Source organism: Lutra lutra, chromosome 1 (assembly GCF_902655055.1).
Source record: "Lutra lutra chromosome 1, mLutLut1.2, whole genome shotgun sequence".
In the NCBI taxonomy this organism is placed as follows: Eukaryota; Metazoa; Chordata; class Mammalia; order Carnivora; family Mustelidae; genus Lutra; species Lutra lutra.
The window spans coordinates 12,263,031-12,281,370 of record NC_062278.1 but is presented as its reverse complement, the minus strand read 5'-3'; the positions used below and the strand labels follow the sequence as shown (position 1 = coordinate 12,281,370).

Sequence of the window (18,340 nt, the reverse complement as noted above, 5' to 3'; positions counted from 1 at the left end):
TGTGGACCTTTCAGCTGGGGTATATACTCTCAGTTTGCCACTATTCCCACTGCCTCCTGCTGCCCCCCACCCCAACCCTCACCCTCCACTGAGCACTGAGTGCCATTTTCCCCCATATATGTTCTGTGGATTTTTCTCTGTTCCTTATTTATCCTCTGTCAGTGCAACCTGAACCACTTTTTCAGGCCAGAAATAAATCAGGCAAGCTTGATTTATTACTAAATTAACTTTCCTTGTCTATTGATTTAAGTCCCATTGTTCTATAATTATTTCTTACAAGAATCACTTACAACATCTGTGAAAGGGCTTTGAAACTATTCAAAGCCACCAAATGGAAGATAATGCATCTTAAGGTACTCATAATTTCTAAATCATTTAATTTTGTACTTTATTAATAAAAATCCATTAAAATTCAGTTTTTTGTATTTTCAGTAACTAATGATAGTAAATATATTTATTTTTTGTCCTTTCACTTATATTCTTCTTGCTTTCCTTTTTCCAAATCCTTTTTTTTCCCCTTGTCTTTTTCTCTCACTTTAAACTTACCTCTCAAATACAATATCAGTAATGAGGTCATTGCATTATTCTATTAAAAGTCATACTTTGGTCTTAATTTTAGCCTGATTTAAACACTGACATTATGGACTCATGCTAATTAGCCTGAATGGCCAAATCCCCCACCAATTAAGCAAATGTCGATATTTCAGGTTATTTCAGTTACCCTATGTTAAGGGTAAGAGAAAAATGTGTTGATTGTGATCTGAAATCATCAACCCCACGACATCCTGTTATTTTATAATAAAATTCTTTCTTACCATTATGACATTATAAATGCAATTATGTTTCTAGTTCCTTGCACTCTAAGTTTGGTCATTTGTATCATAATTGCCATGGATTCTTTACATTTTATCTCAGTGGCAAATTGAGTCTGTGAAGAAAATTTTTCTTGGTACACTGAGATCAGTTTCCTTTTTATTTTTTTTAATATGTTGCCTTGGTTCCTTTTGTTGTAATACCTCAGACCACTTTGTGTCAATCATGTCATATAACGTGTCTTAACTTTACAGTTAACATCCGAATGGACTGAGCCCTAAAAGTTCTTTGGTTAATTTTCTTTTAGTCATATGAGCATCTTTCCCCATAAGAATAACATTATAAATGATTATTAGATTCCCAGGCTAGCCCCTGGTGGTGTTAAATGCAGTTCTAATGGTATTAATCCAAATTCTTATTTCTGGAGCAGGAGGAGGAAGGGGAGGGAGAGGATGAGGAAAATGGGAGAAGAAAGGTGAAGTGGTATGGTGGGGACAAAGAAGTAGTCAAAGAAAAGAATGAAAGAAAAGGGATATAAGAGAGAAACTCCCTGCATTTAGGCCTTGCTATAAGCAAAATTTTGAGATATATGTCACTGATTTTTGTGTCCTCTGGTTTTCATTTCTGTATCACATTCCTCTAAGCTTAACGTTCTCATTTGGTCCTAAGGTCCCACCCCAACCTGACCTGTTCCACTCTTAAAACTCCCCTTTCTCAGCACATACATGCTTGGCAAGTATCGGTCTAAGAGATATTTGGAAAATATGTTGGAAAATATGAGTCTAGGAGAACCTAATCATTGTGTGGAACTCACAGTCCCAAAGCCTCTGAAATCTATCTTTCCCTTCTTAGGGGAATTCCAGTCACTGTAACAAAATGAAGCAGAATAAAGGAAGGCAGTGTTTTGAAGGAAGATGTCTTCCTTGGTGGTCATCCCCGGTGCTCAGTTCCACTAAGCAGTCCTTGGTATTGTCCTTGTATTGCTTTCTCCATATCTGATCTGACATTTCCCCACAGACCCCCAGGAGCATAGACCCAGCTGCTCTCAAGACCTTCTGGACACAGATCATTTTGTTTGGTTGGTTGGTTTTGGGTTTTTTGAGTTTTTGTTCCTTTTTTGTTTTTTGAAATCACTCCCATGGTTGAGCAAAGAGTAGAGCAGAGAGGGCTGGTGTATGTGTGGTTCTGTGGTGAATGGGGGCTGGGCAGACAGGTGAAGTTGTAGGTAAGGATGCCCATGGCCTTGTTCCCAGCTTCCTTGTTCCAGCTTCCAGCTTGCCAAAGTTCCTGATGGTTGGCCTCTGTTACAATGTTAGTAAATGAACGTGATGACATAGCTTTCATTGCTTAAAATTGGGAAGGTTTCAAAGTAAGAAAAGTAAGGAAAATTGTTGGCAATGCTGGCAACGTTTTCAATACTGTATGCTTTTAATGATGATTTCCTGTTGAAAAGCGCCAGATCTAAGAAGGAGATGTACATACATGTTTGCCAACCTCTGGGGAACCACACGGGCTGCTCTCTGGGTTCCCTTTCCCCACCGTTGAGCATGAGCAAGCTCTGCTCTGGTGATAGGCACTTGGCCTGGGTGTTGACACGAAGCCTCTTCAGACCACAGATAGCGAGGTAGTCGGTGGGCAGAGTGTTGGTGCCGCACAGAGAAAGCTTCAGGTCCCGGACCAGCGTGAAGTTCAACAGGAGGCCCAGGGCCGATGCATCTGTGAACCAGATGGTCAGATGGTCACTGTAGCTGGTTTGCTCGAGGGCTAAAGGCAGGACGGTTCTACAGCTGCACATCAAGTTGGCCAGACTGTAGTCACAGTCCTGGACATCTGCAGGGCAGCTGCAGTTCCGGATGGTATTTTCCTTGGTGAAAATCAGCGTGCTGTTCTTCTGCCCTCCCGTGAAGCAGTGGAGAACAAAGATGCCCAGTGCGCCGGCCAGAAGGACCCTGTGCCCAGGAGGTGGTGCCATTCTGATCTCAGTGTGCGCCACCAAGCGTGTGTTTCCCCTTCCTGAGCCAGTTCACTGGAACTCACCTGAAAGGAAAATATGCAGCTTGGTTATCACAGGCTCTCTTTAAAAATATACAGCTTACAGGGAGCCTGGCCAGCTCAGTCGGTAGAGCCCGGGACACTTGATCTCGGGCTCCTGAGTTTGAGCCCCACGTTGGGTGCTGAGATGACTTAAGGGATATGCAGCTGATAGAAAAGGAGCCCCCGAGATAACCCATGGTAACCTCTTCTCTCTCGTAGTTCTATCAAAGGCAGGCAATGCATGGAACCCAAGTGCAGACACTATCTTTTCTCAGAGCCTCGTGAGAGACAGCAGTCAATCTGTTCATCTGAGACATAAGACTCCCTGTGATGTCTGTTGACAGACTAACACACCAACAGCGAGCAAGACAGTGTGCCCGAGATGAGACCCCGGCGCACCCTGCTGTCCGTGGGCAGGGATCTGTGGTGCTTTGACTGTGCACATTCTCCAAACATCGTCTTTCTTGGACTGAGTACCTGGTGGCCCCTGGAAGATGTGCATTCCCTCCTCCCCCTCAATATCGGACTTCCTGGAATTCAGGAGACAAACACTTCCCTGTTGGATTCAGCTCCCCAAGTGCTACCTGTTAAACAACATAGCATGAATACCAGTGAAACATTTAGTTAATGATAAACTTTAATTTCTAACTAGACAAACATGCCCCCCTCATATTAATCTGTTTATAGATCCATTGATACATTCCTGCTCTCCTACAAATATAAGTTTTAGAGTAGATTTTAACTGTGTTCATAGACAGTGAAAACGCTAATCACACACCAATTAATCACAACGAACTTGCTTATCTTCTCCTTCCCCAGAACAAATGTTATAAACAGATTTTATCAAATAGCTTAGTGTAGGGCTCCAAAACGAAGCAATATATCAGCAGCGATCAATGATCTAAATAAGGTAGGAGCATAGGCACGGTTTAAGGAGCAATGCCAATGTCCGATCTGGAGGAAAATGCCCTAGTACCCGGCATATAATAGATGCATGGTCTTCTTTTATGGTGAGCTTGGAATGAGACACACGTTATGAAGTAGGGTGCCAGGTTTTCAGTCTTGCAAAAATAATTTCCCCTAGGTTTCCCCGAGGTTTCTAGGTCTTCATGCCCCTGACCAAAAGATGCAGGACCAAAGATACCATTCAGTTCTTCTGAACTGACCAACGAGACAATTCCGTTCATTTGCATGTACAAAGCACCATGGGCATGGCAAAATACTTGGAATGAGATCTCTGACTTGGAGAGTCCACGGCTAGTGACAGGACCCTCACAGGAAGTGCTGAGCAGGGATACACGGGTCAGTCTGAAAGGCTGAATATGTGACAGCAGGAAAGAAGCAAGGCAGACATGCACCACTTAGGGTGCAAGTTGAGGCCACAAGGTGGCAAAGCAAGGCAAAGGGAAGTTCAAGAGGGCAAAGCTGGAAATGCCGGGGTCAGGTGGAAGACGGAGAGCACAAGTTCATCAGCTGGTGGCTGGAGTGCAGGGAGACTCACCCGAAGCTCAACCAATAAACCTGAACAGAAGGTAAGACATTAGTTCACAGCCATCACACTTCATTCATTCAGCAAATGTTTACTGGGCATTCACGGGGTGGCAGGCACTTTGCTAGCCCTGGGGACATAGTCCGGAAGACCACAAGCTTCTAGAACTTGTGTTCAAAAGGACTTGATTCTGCTTCCAGGCATACCTATGAGGACCATGGGGGCTGTAGCAGTGGGGAGGGAGAGAAAGCAAAGGCAGGACTCAGGTAGGGTTCAGCACGGGCCATGTGCCAAGGTCAAGCAGGAGAAATAAAGATGAACAAGACGTACCCTTGCCCTCCAAGAGCTTATAAGCAGAAGAGGAGGACAAATGAGGCTGAACTGAGAAAGACCCTATTGAACATACCAGTGGTTATAGGAACATAGCAGAGAGATAGGTTAAAGTCCATTTGGGGATCTGAATAAGGTGCCTTATAGTGTTTTGTGTTTATTTTGAAGTTGGCACGGCTTTTCTGAAAGAGTGTATTCATTGGTTCATTTTGTAATAAAAGAAAGGTCTTTGAGAAATGCCTAGAGCCAGAATTCTTCCTGAACACAAGATTTAACAGTTTTAAATAGTTTTAAAATGTGGTGGTGACTACCCCACTTAGTAAGGAGCAGTAACTTATTAATTACAAGATAATTTTAGATGATCAGTTGTCCTAGATTCCACTGGAGGTTTCTAGGTCTTCATGCCCCAGTAACCCTTTCATCCCAGAACTAGGAAAGCTGTCATCAATGCCAATGGCTTGCTCTGATCCCAGCCTGGAGGGGAAAAGGGAGGTGGAAAAGGTTCTACCCATCAGCCTGGAACCTGGTGAGAAAAGTTCCTACTTCATTATTCCAGATGCTGGTACCATTCAGAGACATGCATGGAAGAAGAAAAGAGGTAGGAAGGGAAACGGATGATGATTTCCTGAAATGAGTGGGGCTAGAGATCATTAAAGGGACTTGTGAGCAATCCCCTGTCCCCTGCAGTCAAGGCCCTGGCTGGACCTCAGGGTGACCCCCCTCCCTGCTTTTGGATATCAGGGAACTTGAAAGCTGAAACAAGAAGGCCTCCCAATAGGGTACAGAGTGGGACAAATATCCCTGGTAATAAGCTTATGGGGTTTCCAAAAAGATGCTGTTGGACATTTTTCTCCTTCGGTTTTATCCTGGGTAAAAAACCACTTGGTTTTTTAGATGTGTTGAATGTGGATTGTGAACACCCGAGTTTCACTGTGTGTTTATTCATTTGTGGGCAGATTCCAGCCTGGAATTAGAATGGGCACAGATACATCACACTGTCCTTGCCCTTAGCTATGCCCTTGACCGTCATGGGGAAAGAAACTATTTTTCCTCTGGGGGTTGCTCATCTTGTTAGAAGGGAAATCAGGATCTACTGGTGACCATCTTGTCTCCAGAAGGGGTGAGCTTGCCTGACAATGAAGCCAACACAGAGAAGAACAGGCACGAAATGGAGAGATAGTCCTAAGAACCTTTTCGAGCACTGAAATCAAGCTATGCCTGACATCCTTCCTTGATTTTTGAAATATGTGAACCAGGTGTTTTTTTTTTCCTACTCAAACCAGTTTGAACTGGATTTCTATAACAAGCAATGAAAAGAATACACTGACATTTGGTAAGCTATCTTTTTTTATTCATTCAATAAACCTTTGTTGAGTCCTCACTGTGTGCTAGCCACTGTGCAGAAAACTTAGAAGAAAGCCAATGAGATCTCCCTCAAGGGGTTATTCCCCAGTGAAAGAGACACTTGAAATGATAATCACAGTACGATGTGATAATCCCTATAATAACATTTTGTATAGGGTGTTATGTCTACACCTAACTTTGCCTGGAAATGAAAGATATCATAATAAGCTTCATGGAAGAGGTAGTATCTGAGGAAGGCAGTAGTTCTCGAGTAAAAAAAAAAAGAAAAAAGTTATCTATGTAATTAGCATAGGGTGATCAGAATTTGGAAAAACCAAAAGTAGGACCGAGAGATTGATGGGCTATGGGGAGAGTCATGGGAGAGGGGAGCTGAGGGGTCCTGTAGGGTGGAAAATTCTGACTTGCCCTGACACATCATTTTCTCAGCATCCCAGCTTTTTGTGTGCTCTATCATTAGGATTTGCCTCCCATGTCCCAAGGTGATCCCCTTCCCCACCCCCATGATGGGCAGGAGCCTAGCAATGTGATGGGTCTATGCTGTTCTGCTGATGTTGTGCTGGAATTTGCCCACAAATGGAAAACTACAAAGTAAAGCTAGGGCAAAGGTTGATTCCTCCCTTATGTTGCAGCATAATGTCATTAAGGAGCCATGGGGGTGGAGAGGGTGTGCTCTGCTCCACGTGGTCATGCAGGGACTCAAGCTTTCCTCCCTAGCTCTATCCTCTCCCAGGCCTTTGGATCCTCTGCAGGATCTTCCATTCACACTTCATCGGCCAGAACTCAGGCATGTGGCACCCCTCTCTGCAAGCAGCTTGGAAATGAAATCCAGCACCGTGCCAAAGGAGGAGGGGACAGCCTGCATATTGGTGGGCACTAGAGATTTCTGACATGCCTAATTTGTAAGACATCATAAATGGCTTTATGCATCCATGATCAACAGGTAGTGTCAATCCACCCAAATTTCTCTGGCAAGATATGGAAAACGATGTATGATCATTAAATCTCTGAGCCTTTAAATCACTGAACATGTTGATAAACCAGGGCAATGATTCAGAATCAGTTCTAATATTCATTTTGTATCGCCACAGAAGAAATCTCAATGGCAATTAATACCAGCAATTAGCTGCACGAAAGCAAAGATTTCTGAATTGAGCAGATATAGACATCAGTAACTTCAAAACAAATCCCACACGGATTCTTTCTCAATCTAGGATTACACCCAGTGTTTAGACAATGTTTATACTTGGCTCCAAAAGAAATGTTTCAAAATGCATTAGTTCTGTTTATAAGAAGATATTACTAGTAAGGAGATAGTGTGTCTGTCGGTGGAAGGATACCATTTGGACCATTTGCTCAAAACAGATTTGAAATGTCTTGAATAATGATGTTTTGAACTCTGTAGTCTCAACATAAAAGAGAAAAAATATTATTGTGGAACATCATAGTGGTATTCCCCAATTTTAACAGCAATTAAAAACTAAGAGTGAGGGGCGCCTGGGTGGCTCAGTGGGTTAAGCCGCTGCCTTCGGCTCAGGTCATGATCCCAGGTCCTGGGTTCGAGCCCCGCGTCGGGCTTTCTGCTCAGCAGGGAGCCTGCTTCCTCCTCTCTCTCTGCCTGCCTCTCTGCTTACTTGTGATTTCTCTCTGTCAAATAAATAAATAAAATCTTTAAAAAAAAAAACTAAGAGTGATTTCAGATTTTTAATTCAGAAATGGGTTAAATTGAAATTAGAAGGGATCTTTTAATTTCAAAGGTGGAAAGGCACTTAGAGAAAAGTCTCATTTGAAGAACTGGGGAAATAAGACCAGACACAAAGGAGATGCTCCAGCAAGAAACAGATGGTCTGAAAGAGAAATCTTAACTGCAGACAGAGGAAGAAAGACAGAAGACAGCCAGGGTCCAGGCACCCCAAGAAATCCACTTTGAAGCCAGAACCTGGAGAGCTAGGCTAGGCCCTCTCACAAATGAAGTTCTCAAAGTGTGTTTCTGCAAAACTCCTTGAAGATTCCAAGGGGGCGAAAATGAGAGAAATTCCAGAAAAGGAGACAATTTAGAATTTGGGGTATATCCCACAAACAGAGAGCTACACCTTACTATTGAAGTGTATTTCATCAAAAAGTTTCCCAGTGTTGCTAACCCTGAGAGCAATAGGATGGCCTCACTTACCCCAGGGGTCTAATGGGTTGCCCCAGGAACTTGGCATGTACTCTGGGAATAAGCAAGTAGGCAACTAATTATAGGGCAGTGGGCAATGTGATTGGTGGGTGCTTATTAAAGACACAGAGTAAGTGTTGGCCAGAAAGACCAGGAAAGTCTCCCAAAAGGGGTGTTATTAGGGCCATGCAGAGAATGGGGTGGGGAGAAGGAAGGGGAAAGCTGCAGGTAGAAGGGTCACTTGAGAAAAATCCCAGAGACTAGAGTGCTTGGCACATCTGGGAGCCCATGAGGCTAGAGGGAGGGCAGGGCAGGGGTAGACAGGTAGGCAGGGCAAGGTAGACCCTGAACCTTGCCAGCCAGGCTCAGGGTTTTAGTCTTCAAACTGTTGTTGCCGTCCTCCTCTTCCTCCTCCTCCTTCTACCTCTTCTCCCTCTCCCCTTCCTTTTTCCTTTCTTCTTCTTTTTTTTTTCAGAATGAAGAGAGGTTTCTTTTCCTTTTATTTATTTATTTGAGAGAGAGAGAGCACAAGAGCGGGGTGAGGGGCAGTTGGAGAAGCAGTCTCCCCGCCAAGCAAGGAGCCTGATGCGGGGCTTGATCCCAGGACCCTGGGATCCCAGGACCAAAAGTGGATGCATAACTGACGGAGCCACCCAGGCGCCTCTCCCCAAACCCTTCTGATCCTCACCTCATCAATAAAAACCTTAAAAGCCCCTCCCCAATAGATACAATCTTTCATTTATAAAAAAAAATTATAAATATCATATTTATATATCATCTACATTGTAAGCTATACACAGTAGATTTTTTTAAAATTTGAGGTGAAAAATAATGAAAGTTGGAGGACCTTCAGCTCTACCCTGCTAGCCTGGTTTGCACACTCCCTTGGATGCAAACACCCCCTTAGGAGGCCCCTGAAAGAGGCAAAAAGGAGGCACTGAAAGCTTGCAAGCTGGGCAGACCTGTTTAGTTCCAGGTATAAGGAAGGTCATTTAGGTGCCAGGCAGAAATGAAATTGGAGTAGAGACACAGAGAGCACCCTGGGTTCTAAGTAAGAGAACATTTTTCTTTTGTATTTTCTTTGAAGGTTTGCCTCTCTCCATTTGCCGACTCCTTCTCCCTCCAGCCTCTCCGGATAAATCTATTTCAGTATCCGGAATCCGGGGGTGGGTGGAGTGGACCAAGAGAGGAGGATTTGGGAGGCAGGGATGAGGACATAGCTCCTACCCTCCTGCAGGCAAGCAGCCGGGACACCCGCCTGAACTCCTCAGGAGGAACATGTGGTGTAGGAGGCAGGGGATCCAGAGTGGGAAGCACTGGAAAAGCTTTTGGTTTCCTTCTTAGCATCCTAGCCTGGCTTACCTGGGACTCCACTCCTGAAGATGCCCACTCTGTCCCTGACCGCCCAGAGAAATGGCAGAGTTCACTGAGTCAGGAGCCCCTTGGTGGGTTCATTAGGCTGGCAGTGAGACCAGCTGCTGGCAATACAAGTGACAGGCAAGATTATGAAGTGGCTACAGTAGCTTTCCCATCCCCAAAGTCCCCTTGCTGTGCCTTCCTCTTAATTCCTTGGTCAGGGCTCATCCAGGTGCCTAGTGTTAAAAACCCACTCTCATATAAAGCTCTAATGGCACATGGCTAAGCCTTCATTTAAATAAACACATTCTTGCTCAAGGGTATTTGCACTTTAAGCCTTATTCCTACATGTCCCTTGTTAGAGGGAAGGTGAGGATTAAATAAGAAATAGGGGAGAAGTGTGGGATGGAGACTCCTCTCGAGGACCCTGGAACCGAGAGATCTCCTGTTCTCAGGTCCAGTGCCAGCTCATCCGTCGCTGTGCAATCACCCTTCCCAGGCAGGTCAAGGAGGAAGTGCCGGCTCCCCTGTATTATGTGGACGAGATGCTCATGAGAACCCTTTAGGTGCAGGACCTTGAGAAGCTCTTTGAGAAAAAAGATCTTGGGCATTTTTCTTTTCTTTGGCTCTGACCCACAAATGCAACGCGGGAGGCAGGTTACAGATAAAACACTATGAAAGATGATATTAAAGAAAGGAGTCATAGCTTTGATGTTGACTATTTCAAAGTTTGCAATGTTGAAAGTTACATTGATTTGGATCTCTCAAAGTTTTCTTAACTGCGATAAGTGTTGTCTTTTCTTTCTTCTTCACATTCCACAACAGCACACCCCTATCTCTGGTATGAGCCACTGAATTTTCACATGCCCTCCCAAGAGTCTGCCTCTGGAGATACCGCCTTGTGCACTCTCTGTTGGTGAAAACCACTTCCCTGTCATTGAGCTTGACGCGGTTCACCGTGAGAGGCACAGAGCTGAGTTCAATGTGATTCGGAGATGACTGGGATCTCGTTGGATTTATAGAGTAAGAGCTAAACTGTTTGCTGTCATCTGCTTTATTTCCTCATCCAGAAAATGAGGAACTCAAAGTTCATGTCTCCATGAGATGGCATTTAGGCAAAATTAGGCTCAAGCATGCAATTAGGATCTCAATGGGACACAATTTAAAGTATTTTTGTGATGGTTCCTATTCAACTCACTGTACAGGGAGTACAGTATGGGCCACTCAGAAATGACTTTCTGAGCCATTTTTCTCAATATGACATGGGGTGATAATTCCTACCACACTAGGATACAATATGAGTAGAGAAGGATGCATGTGGAAATATATATAGTCTATTAGTGCTACTCATGAGTACTGCTAACTAATAGTAGGTATACTATGATATACATAGTATTATTAGCTATGATATTTTGTAATGTCAGAATTATAATGATAAGAGGGATATATTAGCATGCTCTGTCCAGGCATCCCAAAAGCCACCCCAAAGAAATAGAAAGTTACTGGTTCATTCAATGCACTCCTTACATCAAAAATTTGAATAAAGAATAGATTCAACATAAAGCAAAAATGCTTCTTCGCACCATTTTTCTTGTAACAAACAACTCTGATTTACAAACATTCCTCTGTAATTCTGGGGAATGGGAAGCCTCAACATTCTTAGTGAGATAATCTGGTAAATGGAAATAAGTGTCCATTTCCCATTTCTACTAATTCTACACATTCTAACTTAAATGTGTGTAAAATATTTAAAGGAGCAGTAGGGTATAGACAATGATCAAAACACGTTCTTCCTGGTCTCTTCTTATCCCTGCTAGATACTGTGGGGGGCCGGGAGAGGGAGTGGGAAGGGTGAATAAGGGCCACTGGAGGTACATGTCCTAATCCCTAGTACCTGTACATGCTGTTTTGTAGAGCAAGAGGCACTTGACAGAGCAGGTAAAGTTAACGACCTTGAGATGGGGAGATCCAGGATTATCTGGGTGAGCCCTGTGTCATCACAAGGGTCTTCTAAGAGGAAAACAGGAGGAGACAGAAAGAAAAAAGGCAATGTGACCATAGAAGTAGGGATCATAGTGATATGGCTATAAGCAGAGGAATGCCAGCCCAGCCACTTCCAGACGCTGGAAGACACAAGGAACAGATTCTCCCCTGGAGCTCCAGAAGGAATCAGCCATATTGACACATTAACTTTAGCACAGACTCGTTTTGGACTTTGACTTCCAGAAATGGAAGAGAATGAATTTCTTTTGTTTTAGGTCACCGCATTTATAGACATGTGTTATGTAGTGATAGGAATCTAAGACAGAGGTTTAAGGAAGCGACAAAACACCTGTATTCAATCACCCTGCAGACCAAACGCACAGGTAACTCTGTTTACAGCCCTGCAGCACTTGCTAGGTATTTCTCATGTCTTACCCCTCTCACTAGCCTGGATTACTGACAAGTAATCCAAGTAATCCAAAAATTTTGGGGGTAACTAGATCTTCAGCTCCATTACTTATTTTCAGAAATACCAGGCTCAAAACTGTCCAGAGTAGACATGCTGTGTTGGGCCCAGCCCAGCCTAAACAGATGCATCTGGACCCGTCTCATGAATTCAGAGGGGAGCCTGTGGCCAGCGGTTATTTGCATGTGTGAAACTGTCAAGGAAGAAAGAAGGAAATGTGAAGATGATGTGTGAAGGCCTAGGGCAGGGATGAGTGGAAGGACAAGATGGCACCTGTTTCTTCTCAGCCCATACTAATTAATGCCTTAGGCTGAGTCCAGTGGAGCTGCAGGCAGAGGCTGCCGGGACTTCTCTCAAGAACTCTGAGAGGTGGAGCACAAATGGTCCCTCTCTGGGTGACAAAGTGTGACAGTGAACTGGGGACAGAGCCATTCTCCCTACTTCTGCACTAAGTGCAGGACAGCTCCAGCACAATGAGGAAGGAGGAGCAGGCAGCACCACTTGTCCCTTCCAGGAGGACAGACTGGGGATGCCCCTGGTGACTGCTCTCCTATTCCTGTGGGTCCCCCTGGAAGCCATTGAGTGACATCTGCAAAAATCCCAAAGCCAACCTCTTTGGCTTTGCCATTGACTACCATTTAGGTTTGCAGTTGCCTTGGGACTTTCCCGTAACTGTTGGGGACACAAAGCAAAACACGCTCACTTGGAATGGGGACCAGGAGCCCCAAGTCAGAGCCCCAGAGCCCTGTTCTTCCACCTCCCTACACACATCCACCCAGGCCTTCCAGGAAGAGTGAGCAGAGTTAGGAAATGTTGATCTCATAGATATTTGTGAGCATTAGAAGCCATCGCCCTAATTGCTCTCAGTTGAGGGACTATAATAGCCCACATTGCAGACTTCCCCACAACTGAACACTGAAGCATCTAGTTTTGTAAAACTAGCCTGGAAGAGCTTTACTCCAATTACTGGGCCTGTATTACATGAGTGTGAGGTTGCCAAGGAAAATGAGTCAGAGTAATCCCTTTGCTAAGAGATGAGAGGAAAAAAAAAGAAAAAAGTCTTGTAAACCTTTACTATTTTAATTACCTGCTTCCAGAACAATAAAAAGGGAGTAAGATCTTCCGCCTAGTGTTGTACATTATTACAGTTCCATAAAGTACGTTGAACTGTATCCCCACGATGTAAGACTTAAGCTGTTTCCTTTCATTTGTATTCAACTATTCCAACAATTCGATTTTAGAAGAGTAAGAATTAAATTTTCCTTTAGTGGTTTTAGTTACAAATATTGGGACCAAAAGCAATTTAAACCTTGCTGCTTTCTTTAAAAAAAAAAAAGATTTATATATTTTAGGAGAGAGAGAGAGAATCCTAAGCTGACTGTGCTGAGTGTGGAGCCGGACGCAGGACTTGATCCCATGACCCTGAGATCACAACTGGAGCAGAAAACTAGAGTCAGCCACTCAACTGACTGAGCCACCCAGGCGTCCCAAACCTTGCTGTTTTCTTAAAAGGCTTGTGTCTTTAAATGCCTCCTGGGAATGATGACTAAAGGTAATGTGAGATTCTGGAACAGAAATAGGACATTCTAAGGAAATCCGAATAAAATGTGGACATTAATAATAATAATGTACTGATATCTGTTCATTAATGGTGACAAGTGTATGTAGCATACATACATGAGACGTAACAACAGGGGAGACGGAGTGTGGGTCCAGTGGGAGTCTCTGTGCCATCTTCACAATTTTTCTAACACTAAAATGACCCTAAAATAAGTGTTTTTTTTTTTTGTTTTTGTACATCCATTCTTTTGTTGACTGCATGTTAACGTGTGGACTTCAATATTGTCTGTCTGCTGATGATGAACCTGCTCCCACACTCTTCCCTGAGCTTCATGCTCGTGTATCCAGCATCTTACTTGATAGCTCAACTTGACAGAATATCCAAGGCACCTCAAACCTAACTTGCCATATACACAACTCTTGATTCCCAGGAGAGTTCAGGCTGCTGGGTAGAGAAGACACGTTATTGTATCAACATTGTATTGCATCAACACTTACAGCTCCTCAGCCTTGTGTTCCCAGGACTAAACCAGCTAAATATAGAAACACTGATAACAGACAATGTACTTCCAAATAAGAGGTGTGGGAGATATGTGGTGTTGAAAGTTGACTGAAATTAGGAACTATGCATATGCTTTATTGATTAATAATAGTTAATAAGTGCTTCTTTGTACCAGGTACTCTTCAAAATACTTTTACATGTTTTATATCATTTAATCCTTGCAGTCATAGTAAAGGTAGATATTTTGAGCCCATTTTTAATATCAGAAGATGGAGAAACACAGAGGTTAAATAGCTTTCCCAAGGTCACAGAGCCTGACAGGGCTAAGATTTAAACTCAGGCAGCCAAGTATGTTCTAGGGAGTCGTGGGGAAATTACAATGTTATTTTCCAGTCCAGACTCATGTTCCTACTCTAATACCTCACATTTTATCACTAGATTCTGTGCCCTTTAACATAAAGGGTGTATAGCAACCTCATGTTAGAGGAATAGGAAACAAAATGAATGAAATGAGTTCCAGTAGACATAAACATTTCAGAAACATTTTTTAAAATGAACATTTAGGGGCACCTGAGTGGCTCAGTCGGTTAAGGGTCTGCCTTTGACTCAGGTCATGATCCTAAGACCATGGGATCAGCCCCGCACAGGGCTTCCTTCTTCGGGGAATCTGCTTCTGCCTGTCCCACTGCTGCTCCCCCTGCTTGTGTGCTCACGTGCTTTCTCTCTGTCAGATAAATAAGTAAAATCTTAATAAAAAAAGAATATTTAGAAATTAGACTTGAAAATAAGGACATCAGTTGAATGCTGCTTCTGCATGTAGGACACAGATTAACTTGGGGAGTGAGTCAATGGGAAGGCTTAACTAAAATATGTAGCTACTGCCTTCACTCTTTGACACACGGCGTTGTGAGAATTTGTTCCCCAATGACTGCAAACTCCTCAAGACTGTCCCTTGAATGACTTGGTCTATGTTCAGCTGATCAGAACACTGGGGTTCAAACCCTCCAGCCTGGCACATACACGCATGTCTGTGCTCTTGATCATATACCCATGAGCCATGTGGCTTATCTGTTCTCCCCACTAACACAGAGACGTGATCTACTGGACACTGAATTTTAAAAGTTGATTGTGTACTAGCTTTAAGCAATACAAATGCTAGTATGGAAGAGAAAATTGGGAAATCCATCAGCTGTGAAAAAGCACTCTTTTCCATAAATACTTTATTGAACCTATTATTTTCAGAAAATACCCAGTTTCTGTCAAAATTTTTTTAATGAAAATATCTTTTCTTTCAAACATATGGCATTATTTGGTCCAAAGATAAAAGTTAAAAACTTCCCAAAGATCCCTGTTTTCATTAAAAAATTTTTCAAACACGTGAGGCTGGATATTTTTGGTAGTTTTTAAAAACAGGTTTTTACAGAGTATTATGTACAACTCTTCTGAAACATTTCCTCTACTCAGTTCATGCCAACACACTTACTGCTAAAAAAAAAAAAAAAAAAACTGTCCAAAAACATGCTTATTAAACGTTAACATTTATGCAGAACTGTGTAAGGACGCCTAGTTTTGACTAAAAAATCCCCATCCTCTTGCCTTTGACTATAGTACTTACCGTATTTTTTCACTTTTAAATAAAGGGACATATTTTTTACCAAGTTAACTAATCCATGAGTAAAGCTCATCTAAACATTCTTCTTATCTTTCCATGTTTTCCATTGAGCAGTGTGTAAAAAAGCAATGAATGTAATGCTTTTAGATAAAAACAGAGCAAAGGAACAATATCAGCTGATGTTTTGAAAGTTCCCAGTTTTCTGTGGGATCACGATAAGGCAAAGAGGTCATCTCTTGTGTGTAATTATGACTTTGCATTGAAGATGGACTGGGAAATAGAGCCAGATATTTTAAATAGAAACAAGCCCAGGTTCCACGGAGATATCTGTTGTATAATATTAGCCTACGTGAGTTTATCTGCTTAGAGACTAAATGAGAAGACCATTTCACTCTTTGCTAAAGACACTGAAAACATTTCCTTTTAAAGGCAGAATCTCAGTAAAGAACAATTCATGTGCCTAGAAGCCTAAACAAAATCGTTTCATGGCTAAAGTCACCCCTTAAGTGTACATTTTGTTCAGGAAATGTAATTTCTGTGAGAAGAAGGGGCGCCCACCGTGGCTGTTCACGTGGTCACAGAACTTGCCTGCCAGCCAGCAGAAATTCTGAAGCTACGAAAAACTGTCTGCCCAGCTAGGCATGCTTTTCAAAAAAGAACAGACAAAGTACTTACATCTCAGAGTTCTACTGTGAGGCTCACTTTTCCACTCTGCAGACCTCTGCCTGATTCTTCACTCTGGCTTGACAGCTGTTTTAATCTGCAAGGCAAGATGGAATGTATGGTCTTGCACTTGCTGTTCTTTTCCGTTTTCAGAGGGCCAGTGGCCCTGGTCGTTCTCATGGCAACCAGGAGGAAGCTGCCAGCCCACCAGCTTCATTAACCACACAGCAGGACAGAACCTGCCTTGGTGAGTGCTGGCCACTCTGGGGGTTGGACAATGGAAAGTTTCCAGAAGAAACTAGGCAGGGTGCTGCTGTATACTGACCCTGAAGGGCTGACAGTAGTGGAAGAAGTTCTACTTTAGCAGGAAATGGAATGGGCTAAGTTTAGAGTATAGATTCCTAGATGTTTTGTTTTCATGGTTTGTTCCATTCTTTTGGGCTTGAGGGATTGTTATGTATGTAGATGCTTGAACTAGGGGAAAAACCCTCTTGTGGTTGTTTCAAAGAGCAGATGAACACATTTCAACTCCAAAGATGTTGTCCTGTTCTCTCTCTCTTTTTCCAAGCACTTTTTAAAATGTTTAGAGCCACAAAGCAAATAAACATGTAAGAAATATTCTGTGTACCTTAACTGATGAAGGGTCAGTAAATACTGGAGAAATCAGGTGGTGGTGATAGAGGAAGGTCTCACTAATTAAAAACACTAGGGAAAATCAGTTGATTTGTGTTACCCCGATATAGATTATCCACTATTTTAACAAAGAGAGTCCCTCTTGAATGAATTAGGGAAATTCATTCTGTTTATTTATTATTCACCTAGGGAACCCTTACCACATGCATGTGCTGTGCCAAGAGCTGTAAGGGACAAAAGGAATTAATGTCATAGTTCTTATCTTCAAGCTATAATATGGAAGGGGTATTTATCTCAGTTGATGGTGAGAAATGTTTGAAGGGAAGTACGAAGAAAACACACAGGAGTTGCAGGAAGGGTAGAGCTACATGTTGGCGGTAAGATTGGACACGTCTTTGTAGAGGGGTAGCATCTGATCTGGAGTGGTGAGATGGAAGGGAAAAGGGCAATAATGTCTCATGGAATGAGTCTTTGGCCAATAGAGAATGTGAGCTGATGGATGAAGCCTTCCTCCTTTCTCACCCCATTCAGTCCTGACACCCAGGTCATCTGAGGTCTTAGATGGTCCACAGGACAAAGCAACTCAAGCAATTAAGAATGTTGCTAGAGCAAAGGTTTGGAGATGGCAGAGTACTAAGCCTATTCAGCTCTTTGAAAGCCAGTGAACCACAGTCAGGAGCAAGGGAATTGAGAATAGAGAGAATCCACTATTCCCAGTGGTTAGTTTTGGCAAAGCAAACATAAATGCTACCATATGAGAATAGCGGAACATGGACTTTGGCTCAAATCTTGATTCTACTACCTTTTTGAACATTATTATTCAAAATTCATGAGCCTTGATTTCCTAATCTATAAGCAGGATAGCAATACTTCACTGAAAGGTTGAGGTAGGGATTCAATGAGATGACCTGTGTGGGCAGACCCTTGAGAATGGAGGAAGTGAAAGCTGACCAAGCATTTCCCAGCTGTCCCAAATTTCCAGAGCGACAGTGGCTAGTACAGGAGTTTGACACACTGAACTTCTATCCCAGGGCCTGCTTCCACTAAAATACCCAACTTACAGAGTCTACAACTACCATTGCAGCTGCTGCTCCAGACAGGATTTAAGTTTGACTGATCACGTCTCCTTGATCTGGAACTAAGTCACGTGGAGAGAGGACCACGGTGTTTTGTTTAGGAATTGAGTTTGGTGGGAAGCGAGAAGAAAGTTCTGGACATCTCTCTTGCGGGCACGGGCCTCGGCAGAACTGGTCTCATCTGGGAGCAAGCACTGTGGGGGCACAGCTTTCTGGTCGACTTGCTTCCTGGTCATAGCAGATGTGTCATGGCTTGGAGCTGAGGTCTGTGGTCCTGGCTTCCGGCTGAAGAAGGTGGCCTCT

General features: G+C 43.2%; 1 protein-coding gene across 1 annotated transcript; it reads right to left on the bottom strand.

Moving 5' to 3' along the window:
- Positions 1 to 971: 971 nt before the first annotated feature.
- C1H21orf62 (chromosome 1 C21orf62 homolog) lies at positions 972 to 18,064 on the bottom strand. The gene is made up of 3 exons (XM_047720904.1): positions 17,982 to 18,064; positions 16,341 to 16,589; positions 972 to 2,850 (listed from the first exon to the last, which is right to left on the bottom strand). The coding sequence occupies exon 3, from the start codon at positions 2,783 to 2,785 to the stop codon at positions 2,126 to 2,128; it is 660 nt and encodes a 219-aa protein (XP_047576860.1). The 5' UTR covers positions 2,786 to 2,850; positions 16,341 to 16,589; positions 17,982 to 18,064; the 3' UTR covers positions 972 to 2,125.
- Between the last annotated feature and the right edge of the window lie 276 nt (positions 18,065 to 18,340).

Excerpts from the sequence above, each read along its gene's own strand:
- C1H21orf62 (XM_047720904.1), bottom strand. The coding sequence starts at position 2,785 with ATGGCACCACCTCCTGGGCACAGGGTCCTTCTGGCCGGCGCACTGGGC.